At 37.4% G+C, this 13,315-nt stretch overlaps 1 protein-coding gene and 1 pseudogene across 1 annotated transcript; both read left to right on the top strand.

Moving 5' to 3' along the window:
• Window positions 1-569: 569 nt before the first annotated feature.
• On the top strand, window positions 570-11,247 carry HHLA2 (HERV-H LTR-associating 2; the record flags this gene model as incomplete). Its single annotated transcript, XM_006890029.1, has 4 exons — window positions 570-634; window positions 6,247-6,338; window positions 7,439-7,705; window positions 10,913-11,247. Coding segments are annotated over 4 exons (759 nt in total), but the record flags the coding sequence as incomplete, so codon positions are not given.
• Window positions 11,248-11,705: 458 nt separating this feature from the next.
• The window catches only part of LOC102862571, an 84,897-nt pseudogene continuing 83,287 nt past the window's right edge, over window positions 11,706-13,315 (top strand).

Below are 13,315 nucleotides of genomic sequence, written 5' to 3'. Positions count from 1 at the left end.
GCATAATGTCCTCCAGGGTCACCCATTTTGAATAATATTGCATGAGTTCCTTGTTTTTCAATGCAGCATAGTATTCCATTGTGCGGATATACCACAGCTTCTCTACCCATTTGTTAGTTGATGGGCATTTAGGTTGTTTCCAAGGAGTTCAATCTTTTAGATGGGATTCTTCTATAACTTTCTGGTATAGCATTTTAGTGTATTTGATTATATTGCCAATGATCTATGTACATAATAACGCCAGTGTTCTATATACAAGTTTTGTATATAAGTTCTATATATAAGTTTTAAAAATGGGAATTATGCAGCTTAAAAATTGTATCTGCCCTTTCTCCTAAAACTTTTTATTAACTTCCTTGCATACCATTGAATCATCTTTCATAAAGTCATCTTTGATGGCTGCAGAAGAGCTATGTGTATGGATGTACTAAAGTTTATTGAACCAATTTCCTATAATAAGGACCCTTATTTACTTTTTTTCTATTTCAATTCCCTTTTAGCATTTAAAGTCCATAGCATGTGTGTCCAGCTTCTCTTTGACAGTATAACAAATACAACCTTCACACAATAATGAAGGCAGAGGTAGTACTGTTTTTCTTCTTCACCTTCATGTTATCTCTGAGTGGATTTCAAGGTAAGTTCCGTTTATAACAGACCCGCATATTGGTTATTTGTACTGTTGGATAGGAACATGAGTGTACATGCAAGGTGACCATTTCCTCCATTGTTATAGCCTCTTAAATTTTTCTAATCAGTTAATGAAAACAGAGAAGGGGCTGGGAATCAAACTGAAGGTTGCAAACTATAAAAAACCCTTCTGTCCATTCTGATTAAGGAACAAAATTTTTTCTAATGTTTTCCTTTACCAGAAATAAAATCCTTTGGAAGGTTAGTTTGGTTTTTTGTTTTGTTTTTTTAATGTGTTGATTCTGGTACTCAGCACTTGGCCGAAAGCATTGTCATCTTCTAAAACATGCATTCTTAATTACCTTCTGAAATATCAGAGGGGTTTAGATGAGCAGTTAGGAGAGTTTGAAATCACTGCCTTTTTCCCTCACCTTTTAACTCAGAGGTTCATTAATTTCATTGGTAAAATAGAACCGAAGATGGCCCTGTGTTTCTGTTAACATCATCTCATGTCTTGGTAACAGACCTTATTACATAGAATGAAGTGCTTGGGCTTTTCCAGTCTCTACACTAAACACTGAAGGAGCTACTATGGTCACTTCATTCCCAGAGTTTGTTTCTCTGTGTAATCAATTCTGTTACCTCCAGAGGCATATCAAAGATATGTTTCTGTTATTTAGTAGTCCAGTGATGTTTACTGAGGTCACAGCTGTGACTGGACACATTTGCACAGTCACTGTGCTTTGAAACCTTCCCACCTTTCTATGTCCTTTTCTTTCTCCCAGCACAAAACCACTTTCCTTAACTTTCTAAACAGAAATAAACTGACACTGTGAGAAGACAAGAAGGGCAAGATGGAAAGAGCCATGCAGGGCAAGGAAGACTATGCAACAATTCTCTCATCTTGGGTGGGCTTAGTTGAGAAAAGTTTGCTTTAATATCTGTAAGATAAGGTCCCTCCCAGCCCTAGTATCCCAGGAATTCACTATGCTTCAGGAATTGGTAGTAGAAACTGGATACTGGCTTTTAATAATCATGAAATAATTAGCTATGTTTGTTTTGTAAGAACCTCTAATATGATGACATCTGTTTATTTCTGAACTTCATAAACTTCTGAAATGGACAGCTTTTAAAAAAGTAATTCAGGAGAATTGGACATCCATATATATATATATATATATATCTCCACTGACTGACTCATGGTTATTCCAAGAGTGGTCCTAAGCCAAATTAAATGACTAATTTAATTTCCTTTTGGCTACTCCTGCCAATATTTTTCCTTGCTTGAGACTCATTAAAAATCCATGGCTATCAAGACAGAACTAACTCATACTGTCTCTCAAGCCAGTTTTCAGAGGAGGGAATTGTCCATTTCTCCCAGGGAGCTCTTGGTTGATTCAATTCACTAGAAAGACTTAGCCTTTGTGTTAGCAGTGTAGCACACAGACTGTACCACAAGACCTCTCGCTTGCTTGAGACTTCTTGTTATTGTGTAGTGATGAAGAGACTCATAGCTGAGCCTCCAGTGAGTTTTCAGAGGCTGTAAATCACACAGGAGGAGATTGTCCATATTTCTACCACCAAGCAGTGGTGGCAGTGCAACTGCTTAACTTTAAGCCACTGTTGTTGTTATAAGTGCTACTGAGTCAGGTATGACTTATCACCACCCTATGAACACATCTGAATCCTCCCTATGCTGTGCCTTCCTCATCAGCTCTGACACACAAGCCCATTGCTGCAATCACTGTGTCAATTCTTCTCTTGGGGGAGATCCTCCTCTCCTTCACTGACCCTCCATCTTTCCAAGCATGATGCCCTTTTCCAAGGAATAACCTTACCTAGAAATGTGCCCAAAGTATGAGAGAAGAAGCTTTGTTGTCTTTACTGGCTGTACTTTTCTCTTCAACATGTTTGTTCTTTTGGCAGTGCAAAGGAGAGTCATTGTTCTTCTCTAGTACCAGAACTCAAAGGTATCAATTCTTCTGTCATCTTTACTCATTGTCCAGCTCTCAGGCACATATCAGGTGATTGAGAAGACCTAACTCAGGCACATCTTAGTCTTCAAACTGACATCATTGCTTTTCAACATTTTGGAGAGGTCCTTGACAACCACTTCACCAAGGCAATATGTCTCCCGATTTCCTGACAGCCAGTACCAAGGGTGTTGATTGTTGATCCAAGTAGGATGAAATAATTGACATCTTCGGTTTTGTCTCCATGGTGATGACTTTTATTTTCTTGATGTTGAGATATAATCCATATCTAAGGCTATAGTTCTTGATCTTCTTCAGCAAGTGTTTCAAGTCCTCCTCACTTTCCATGAGCAAGGTTGTATCATCTGATGAGTCTTCCTTGCTTAGCATACAGATTAGTATGGAGAAAGGATACATCCTTGACACACACCCTTCCTGATTTTAAATTATGCAATGTTCCCTTGCTCTGATCGGATAATAGCTTCTTGATCTAGGTTTAGAGTTCTCCTGAGCACAATTAAGTGGGCTAGAATTCCCGTTCTTCCCAATGTTAGCCATAACTTGTAAAAGCCAGCACAGTGTCTGTATATTCCTAACAGTTTCCCTAAGTCAGGATTATCTTCTACTTGCCCCAAATATTTCCCAGCACAACCAAGATAAGTAAGTATACTCCATTCTTTTAATTTCTGCTTGTTCTAGTTAGCTGGATAAAGTAATTTTTTATTGTTATAATAAGTGTTAAAAATGAATGAGTTCCAGGAATAAAAATCAATAGGAGTCTTTTATATACATAACATACATCATTTCCAACACCATAGTAGGTTGGAGTGGCAGAAAAGGTGAGACTGTTTGATCAAGTGGGAAGCAAACCAATGTTTCTATGCTTTAGGCTGTGACCAATGCTTAGTTAAATCAGAACTGACCCATAGTTGACCTTCTAGTGGGTTTTTAGAGGCAGTAAATCACACCAGAGGAGATTGCCCATCTTGCTCCTATGGAACAGCCGGTCGATTCGAACTATGTGCCTTCTCTATGGCAGCACAGCTCCTTGCCCCTCTACCCTCCAAAGCATGACACCCCTCTCCAAGGACTGGTCCCTCCTTGCAACATTTCCAAAGTACGTCAGACGAAGCTTCAGAATCCTTACCTTCAAGGAGCAGCCTGGTCTAATACTCTCTAGGACTAACCTATTCATACTCTTAGCAGTCCATGGTATGTTCAACATTCTTTTCAAACACCACAGTTCAAAGGCATCTCCTTCTATCATCCCTAGTTACTTTCCAGCTTTCTGGTGCATAGTAAGTAATTGCAAAGACCAAGTCCTCTATCAGGTGCACCTTAGTCTCCAGACTGACATTGTCGCTCTTCAGTACTTTAGAGAAGTCTGTAACAGCAGACTTTCCCATCACAAAATGTCTTTTAATTTTCTGGCTGATGGTGCCAAGAGTATTGATTGTGGAGCCAATCAACTAAAGCTGTGAACAATCTCAGTTTCTTCACCATCTGTAATGATTGCAATCGGTTCAATGGTGAGAATCTTTGTTTTCTTGATATTGAGCTTCAATCCATATTGAAGGGTGCAGTACTTGACCTTCTGCAGGAAGCGCTTCAGGTTCTCCCAAGTTTCAGCAAGTAAGGTTATGTCTTTTGCATAACACAGGTAGTTGTTGAGTCTTCCTCCAATGCTGATGTTACACTCCTCCTTATAGACCCAGCCTCCCAGATGATGTTCTGCATATAAATTGAAAAGATATTGAGATAAGACACATCATAATTTCTACACTCTATCGAACCATCTTTCTTTGGAATGAGTGTAAATACAGATCTTTTCTAGGAGATTTCCCAGTTATCTTGATATTAATAAGTAAGTACCTCTAGCACTGTGTTAATTTGTTGAAACATTTCCATTAATATTATGCCAATGATCGGAGTCTTGTTTTTACCAATGATTTTAGTATAGATTGGACGTCTTTATTTGGTACTTGATCAGTATTCTTGATCAATTTCTATCCCTTGAAATGGTTGATCATCCAATTATTTTTGTACTGTGACTCTGTATTACTTCCATATTTTTTTGGAACTTCTTGTATCACTTAATATATTGCCCAAAGAATTCTTCAGTATTGCAACTCAAAACTTGAATTTATTCTTAAATTTTTTTATACTTGAGACATACCAAATGCGGTTTTCCATTTTGGCTTTCTAATTTAAGTTCTTTACACATTTCATTGTATTTTACTCTAACTGCCCTTTGAAATCCTCCATTCAGTTTTCCTACTTTATCACGGCTTCCTTTTGATTTAGCTTCTCTACATTTTAGAGGACATTTCCGTGTCTCTTTTGACATCTAGTTTGATATTGTTTCCATGTCTTTGTAGTGATTTTCTGATTTCTTAATGTATGATATGCTTGATGTCATCTCACAATTTATCAAATAATACATTATTAGTGTTAAATGAGTCAAATCTATTCTTGAGATTACCTCCAATTCGGATAGTGTATACTCAACATTGTATTTTGACTCTCTTGGACTCCTTTCTTTTCTTCAGATTTAACTTGGATTTGCCATTTCTTTATTGTTATAAACATCCTGCTATATGCTAAGGAAACAACTTTGCTTACAGAAAGTGAAGATGACTTGGAACACTTATTGATGAAGTTTTCAGTGTAGGTTATACTTGGATTTGAATATGAGCACTACTGTTTCACTATAAGCCCTTAGTCTTGTTTTGACTCATGATACCAAGCTTCTTTATCCTTTTATATACAGATATAGTTTATTTTATTTCTATGGAACAATTACAGCTTGCTCAGCTCCATAATAAACACTCTTGGAAGTTGTTGTTGTTGTTGTTGTTGTGTTCTGTCAAGTCACCTGCAAGTCAAAGAGATCCTGAGTACAACAGCCCTAAATCCTGCTCTGTCCTCTGCCAGTCTCACTGTTTCTGACACACTCATCCCCATTACCCCAGTTACTGAATCAATCCATCTCATTGAGGGTCTTCCTCTCTTGTGCTGTCCCTCCACTTTCCCAAATATGATGCCCCTCTCCAAGGACTGGTCCCTCTTTGCAACATGCCCGAAGTATGTCAGAGGAAGTAGCAGGCAAGAAATCAAAAGATGAATTGCATTGGGAAAATCTGTTGTCAGGGACCTCTCCAGAGTACTGAGAAGCAGTGATGTCAGTCTAGAGACTAAGGTGCACCTGATACAATCCATGGTCTTTGCAATTACTTGTTATATTGAGAGAGCTGGACAATGACTAAAGATGACAGAAGAAGAATCAATGCCTTCTAGTCAGCAGTGCAACTCCCAATAAACTATGCCACCAGGGCTCTAAGCAACTGCTAATCATCTTTATAACACCTCTATTCTTGATTTTAGATCCATATTTTTTAGATTTCTTCAGCAACGTGTATTCTATGAGAGAGCAAACAGTCATTGGAAGATTTAATGAAGATATAATTCTCCCGTGCTTGTTTGAAAGTGGGCCTGATATTATAATTCACTGGAAGGTTCAAGAATACAATGTTCACAGCTACTATAAAGACAGTGATCAACTAGAAAGACAAGATCCCAGATATGCAAACAGAACATCGCTCTTCCATAGTGAAATTCACAATGGGAATGCTTCTCTGCTTCTTAGAAGATTAAGCCTTCAAGATGAAGGAATTTATATCTGCTATGTGGGAACAGCACTTAATAGCGCTCCAAATAAAGTGGTGCTAAAAGTAGGAGGTAGGGGTGTGTGTGTATGTAAAGTTTTTATAAAAGATAAAAATAGCATCCTTCATTATTATTCCAACATGAGTTATCTTTTCCTTCAGCTAATTATGCTATTGCTTCCTCTCTGTCAATATGTATAGATCTATCTTATTCTCATTCTTTTTTAATGACAAGTATTTTATAGTAAAGTCATGCAATAATTGGCACAACTATCTCCATACTGGTGGATATTCAAATATTTCCAGTAACTTAAATTAAAGTAATGTTTTGAATCAGAATCAACAGATTTGCTTTTTGTTTTATTTTGTTGGTTGTAATAAGCTTTTATAGATTTAGGACTAGATGATTTGAAAGAAAAGTTCAAGAGGTAAGATTTTTAATGTTATTGCCACCAACAGTATGAGTGTATCCATTTTCTTAATTTGGACAGTATGATCTTATCAATACTCAAAATTATCACAAATATGACGGCTGTTCAAATGCTGAATTCTTGATTTAAATACTATTTTTATGTTTTATAAATGATGAGTATTTTCCTATATTATACTTTCCTCTTTTCTAGTTCTTTGTTCTATTTTTGCCTTTTTCTAATGAGTAGTTTTATTCCACATCTGTTCCTTCTTCCTCTGTCCTATTTTGCTGTTTCAGATTTTGACTCAGAAATCCAGGTTCATTTGAATTATTTGTCAACAAAGAGCCAAGTAGTCTCTGAGTAAGCAACTGGGGAATTAGGAGATCTTCATGAGCTCTAGTTCACAGAATTGGGCACATTTATTTGTTTGTTAAGTGAGTCTATTCAATGCCTTTCTCCACTGTGTTTCTAGAGAGTTGTGATTGCTAGCTGTTATGTATATAATTGTGCTCTTTTCTCCCTTCTAAATAAATAACTATACTGTATCTTTAGTTTCTACAGTATTTTTGTTTTCCTTCAAATGAATGCTGTTTTGCTTATAAAGTTGTTTTTCTAATCATAAAATATATGAATATTTATCTCCATATAAGTGCACATGACAAAAAACCAAACAAACAGATAATAAACATGCTGCATAGAGATGACCTAGGAAGAAGCTCATGTTGCCACTTCTTCATTTGTCCTTCTTTCTCCCAAATAGCTTTCTTCATGCCTCAGCTGAAATATGAAAGGGAGCAAACAAGCATGTTTTTGACCTGCTGTGTGTTAACGGCTTATCCTCGTCCCACTATCACATGGCATATGGACAATACCATTATCTCTGAAAGCATTATAGAAGAAATGGAGCCTTTGTCTCAATTTTCTATCAAAAGTACACTAACTAATACATTTTCAAATACATCTTATGAATGTGTCATTAAAAATTCACTGCTGCAGCAAACTTGGACGGGGCGATGGACAATGAAAAGTAGGTTCTTCATGCTTTCTCTATGGATAAATTCTATGTTAGATGTTGGGGAGGATTAGGGTTTGATTTATAAGGGGGAGAAAATAACTAGAAACAAAAGAAAATGCTTTCTCTTTAGTCAAGATACTAAGACTAGAATCCCACAGTTAAGTCTTACTATGTATATTGACTTAAATATTTTTTTAACTTCTTAGGTTTAGTTTCACACTAATAAAATGAAAGTTGTTGTATATCTTAGAGTTGGAACAGACCCATAGAAGACCCTCTGGTGGGTTTTCAGAGGCTGTTAATTGCATGGGAAGAGATCTGCCTATCCTTCTCCTGTGGAGCAGCTGGTGGATTCAAACCATGTTTCTTCAGGATTGTAGCGCAGCTTCTTGGCACTAGACCACCAGAGCTGCTTCTTGTTTAGTAGGTGCTTATGAATCAAGTGAAAATATCTCATTTTTAAAATGGAAAGTAACAAAACAAACCATGCATTTCTGCATAAGATTCATCTTTGCATTGAAATTTCCTGCCTTTAGCACTGTTAAAAGAAATCAGAGGGATAGGAAAGAGAGCATGATTTTTAGACCTTAATATTCAATTTTTCTCAAGCTTAAAACTAACCAAGAATTTTCCCGTTATTATTGTAATTAGCAAAGCAGTTGCTATGGAATCAAGTTCAATGTATGTGGTTCTAAGCATTTAAGAGTAGAAGTATGTTCCATTGGGTTTTCAATGGATTCATTTTGGGGAGGATTGGGAAATAGACACCAGGCCTTTCATGTGGGGTACTTCTGAGTGAACATAAACCTCCAATCTTTCAGTTACCTTTTAAATCATTCAGGAACAATAATGATTCTATGATAGAAGTCTTGCCTTCCATGATGGAGACCCAAGTTAGAGTCCTGACCAAATCATTTCATATAAAACCACGACCCATCTGTGTGGCCATGATGATGAACAGATTTCAAAGGAGTTTCCAGACTTTGAAGGATTAAGGGGGAAAGTTCTAGTTATTTACTTGTAAAAGGAAGGCAAATATCTACGGCTATAACACGAATAAATCCCCAAGGCATCATAGGATGATGCAAGCCTGAGAAGTATCACCATGAGTCAAGGTCTGAATTGCAACAGTTAATAATAGTCAAAACTCCCATGGTGATTGATATTATTGCTTCTCTTTATTTAACCCAATATTCTATTATTCAACACTTTTGTCACAGAATGTCCAAGTTTTGAAATGTTTTCCTCTCACATATAAACCCAAAATCTAATGTTTCAGATTTCATTAGAAGCAAACCAATTTTTCTAGAAATGTCTTGGAAATTATCACAGAGCAAACCAAAACAACCATGGAAATTGAGAGTGAAAGGCATTAGCACTCAATGTTCACTGGCTACTTTTCAGCAGCCAGGCAGTATCAAAATGGAAGAAAGAGCTGGAAATGTTAAACTAGAGGTATTTCCTTTGCAAAACCATAACTTTTCATGTTTGTTCAAATTGAGTGTCCTGAAGTACCAGTAGTAGTGCTTTAGGCTCAATACTGCTTTTTCTTGTGACTCTAATAAGTGCCAAATTTTGTCTTCCCCAGACTATGAACTTAAGAATTTGAACCCTTACTCATCTCTGGATTCATAGTATCCAACACAAACACAAAACCAAACTGAGAGGGCAACATAAAAGGGTGATGATTCGTTCTGTGCACTGTAGTTAGTAGACACATGTGGGTTTGTCAAGAAGGCAGGTTTAAGAAAGTTACAGAAAAGGCAGAGTGTTAAGATTAATAGATTCTAGGAAAAGACAAGCTAACAGGTACAGTAAGTTCAAAACCAAAGTGGAGAGAACCCAGAGTGGGAATGAAGCTGGAACATCTGAGATGGATCTGGAGAGGGAGGCAAAAACCAGGTCAGAGGCCTTCTACATGTTGCTAAGTTTAAACTGGATCCTCATAACAGTATGGAGCCAAGAAAGATTTGAGGTGTCAGAGAAATACTGGATTTACTTTCTTTGATGGTATTGTCCAGCAGGTTGTCTAGAGGAAAGTTAAATCAAGACCCCCGCAGACCAACCCATTGGTAGCCAATAATGGGCAGTCTGTGGAATTGCAGGACAGGAAGGGCAAAGGTCAAGCTGGATCTAAAGGGGCAAACTAAGACCATCTAGCAGATTCTCTGTTCCATAAGAACTCTATTCACTGGGCTGTGAAAATTGCCTTTCCAGGAAGACTGACAAATATAAATTACCATGACCGCTAGGGAGTAAATAAAATAACGAGAGGGAAGTCTACAAAGAACTAGCATGTGAACAGTCACTAGACAACCACTACTCAGTTAAAATCACCACTCCTTAAGCAGTTTGTTGTGTTGTGGTAGTGTGTGTGTTGCTATAAGGCTGAAAGCTTTGCCACTAATATTCCAAATACCATTACAGTCACTCACAGCAGATAAGTTTTAGCAGCATGCAGCATGGCAGACTGCAAAATCATAGGCAATCTCCTTCCACAAAATAGTCAGTGAAAACCTTATGGATAAAAACAGGATATTGTCTAGAATTGAACTAGATGGAGGCTCTAAATTGGAAAGTACTAAAAATATAATGTAGTACAACAAGGAACTCAAATGTACCATGAGGAAAACATGATTGGGAACATTTCATTCTGTTATACTAAAGACTGCCATGAGTTATAGCCAGCCCAACAAGAACAACAACAACTTGATTTAAAAGGCTAATGAATGATAGCAATGCTATTGAATTGTTACTGTCAAGCTGTAGGAGTTAAAACCCAGGTACATCACCCTCCCAGCTGCTCTAGACTTAAAACCACTTTGGAGTATATGCCTACATTTATTTGGCAGCAAAATGGAATATACTGGTTGTAAGGCTTTCCTTTTCATTTCCTTAATGGTGCAAATGATTAGGTGCTTGAAGATAGCCAACAAATTGTCTCTTCAAACTCATAAAAAAAAAAATTCAGAATATCAACTTGGTGATGGCCTTCTGAAAAGCTATAGCTTTGGAAACTGTGGAGCAGTTCCATATTGTATGGGTGCATCAGTGACAATAAACAATAAGGCTTTTCTTTTAACAGAGTCTACAGTAAAGTAAACTGCTTTTCAAAAAAATGTTCCCAAAGAAATCTATAGTATAGTCTTCAATCCCTGTTTCCTAAATTTAACTTGGAAAATTTTCTTTTCATTGACATTTTCTTCTTTATCTTGTTAGATCAGCTTCATAAAATGTCTCGTGAAAACATTTCCCTCTCATGTCCACTGTCCAACAATTTTTCTCTACTAAATCAAGATTTCATCGTCACTTGGTCCAAAATAAAAAACGGAACTTCCTCAGTGCTGGCTTACTTTTTGAGCTCTTCACAAAACTCCAGTATTAGTGAATCTCGATTCTTGTGGAACAAACAGCTGATGAACCAGAATGACTTCTCTTCAACTTTGATAAATCTCGATCTTTCAGACAGTGCAGAATATTTATGCAATATTTCTTCAAGCAAATATACTTCACTTACAGTACACATACTGGATGTAGGTACGTTTTGGGGTTAGTTGATGGGTTTTGACTTTAACAATAGAGTTTAATGAACATCCAGTGTGTATATTTTACTAGCATTTTAAGACTACCTCAGATTAGTGCTTCTAAAAATGTAATTTTTTTCAGAGTTATTCTGGTCAAGATAGTAAAAATCCTTCCCTCTTTCAACCACTAAAAAGTGCTGTATTGCAAAATAATTTATTCCAGAGAATTTCCTTCTTAGAATTATAGAGCTTTAGACATAAGGTGGAAACATGTGATCTGTTATACTGTTGTTATTATGTGGTGTTGAGTCTGAATCCATTCATAACTGACCCTTCAATGGGAGTTCAGAAGCTGTAAATCACATGGGCGTAGACTGTTGATCTTTCTCCTTTGGAACAGGTGGTGCACTTGAACTGTGTGCCTTTGGTTTGGGAGCACAACTTTTTACAGCTAGTTCAGCAGAGTTCTTTAACTCCTACTCACCGCTATGTCCAATACATGCCTCGGGATGTATCGGGCACGGTATGAGTGGGAATTGAGGCTGTAGGCACAGCTATTCATTGTTGCTGGGTTGACTCCAACTCATTCTCACTTCATAAGTGCAGAATGGAGATGCTCTAAACAGTTTTCAAGGTTGTGACCATTAAAAGACAGCTGGCCATACCTATCATCTGAGTTTCATCTGGATGGGTTTCACACTGTCTATCCTTTGATTAATCATTAAATAACCATCTGTGGCACCAAGAGACTCCTGTAATTGACTAAAACCCACCCATGACTCAGTTCCTATGCATAGTGATCCTCCTCTGAGTTTCTGATGCTGTAAAGGCTACAGAACAAAGCCTCAAGGGGTTTGTGAAAACAGACACTATATAACATTCAAAGCACTAACAGTACTCCTGATTCAGCGAATTTTTTTTAATCCCTGTTGGTTATCAACTCCCAAAATTCACTACCTAAAATATTCTTAGTCCTCTAACGGTGTTGCTCTTGTTATGTACTCTTAAGTAAATCACTTAAGAAGAGATTGTCCATCTTTCTCTTGGGGAGCAGCTGGTTGAACCAAAACATGTGCCTATGGGTTGGCAGTGCATCTCCTTACCACTAGGCTACCAGAAATCCATTAAATGTGTGCTTATAAAGGCAACTTTCTAGAAAATGTGATGGCTGAACCGCTAACCTGGAGCCATCAATTTTATATCACAGAAGGCAATGCATGGCAGTAACCCCTTTAATAAAGATATTCAAATAAGTGGAGTGTTTAATGTGTTTTAGAACTACTTCTGTCATTCTAGTTGTAGATATTAGGAGGGATGACAGATTTTGAGGTTCAGTGATTGTTGTGGGATTTGGGGTTAGAACACACAGCTGCCTTAAGGTCAATGTGGTCCTGAAATAGAAATTTCTAGATACCCATCAGTAACATTCTCTTCACAGAGCTGCCACTTAAAGAGTATAGAACTAAACACTTGGAATAAATGTTATATTTTTCCCAAAATAAGAGCATCAGACTTATATAACTCAGTAAGCGAGCTTTCTATCTTTACCAATCTTGCCTCATATTGGATTCATTTTTGTAACATAGAAAAATAATCAAGAAGAAATGATATAAAGACCATATATGGCCATTTTCCTAACTTTAGATATAATTTTCAGTTCACACCAAGAAAACATTAGGACCATTTCATCTCTGACCAAGTAAAGCAAATCTTGGAATCTATTTCCAAGTAAACTTTAGCCTGTTGGGGCCTCGGAGGGCCTGTCCACACCCAGCCTCAGGAAGAGATCAGGGAGGGGCAGGAGCAGAGGGCAAAAGTCCTGCTATTCCGGACATCACTTGTTCAAGGACAACGGGGATTTTCTGCTCTGAATTACAATTTTCTACTTGCTGCTTTGCCTAAGAGAGCCCACAGTCTTTCAAAGAAGGCCTAGATGGTGGGATTCGGGGGGGGGGGCAGGGAAATAGGTGGGGGAGGTCTCAGAGTCCTAGATCTGCCTAAAAACATTGCAGTAAATTGAATGGAATGAAATAATTCTTGCTAAATTTTGCTACTGATGCAATTGTGACCTTGGGCAGATACTGCTACAAATGAAGAA

The sequence above is a fragment of the Elephantulus edwardii genome, unplaced genomic scaffold, assembly GCF_000299155.1.
Source record: "Elephantulus edwardii isolate Elephantulus edwardi_28Jun2011 unplaced genomic scaffold, EleEdw1.0 scaffold00085, whole genome shotgun sequence".
In the NCBI taxonomy this organism is placed as follows: Eukaryota; Metazoa; Chordata; class Mammalia; order Macroscelidea; family Macroscelididae; genus Elephantulus; species Elephantulus edwardii.
Note: the sequence above shows the minus strand (reverse complement) of the source record. Positions and strands in the feature narration are given on the sequence as shown.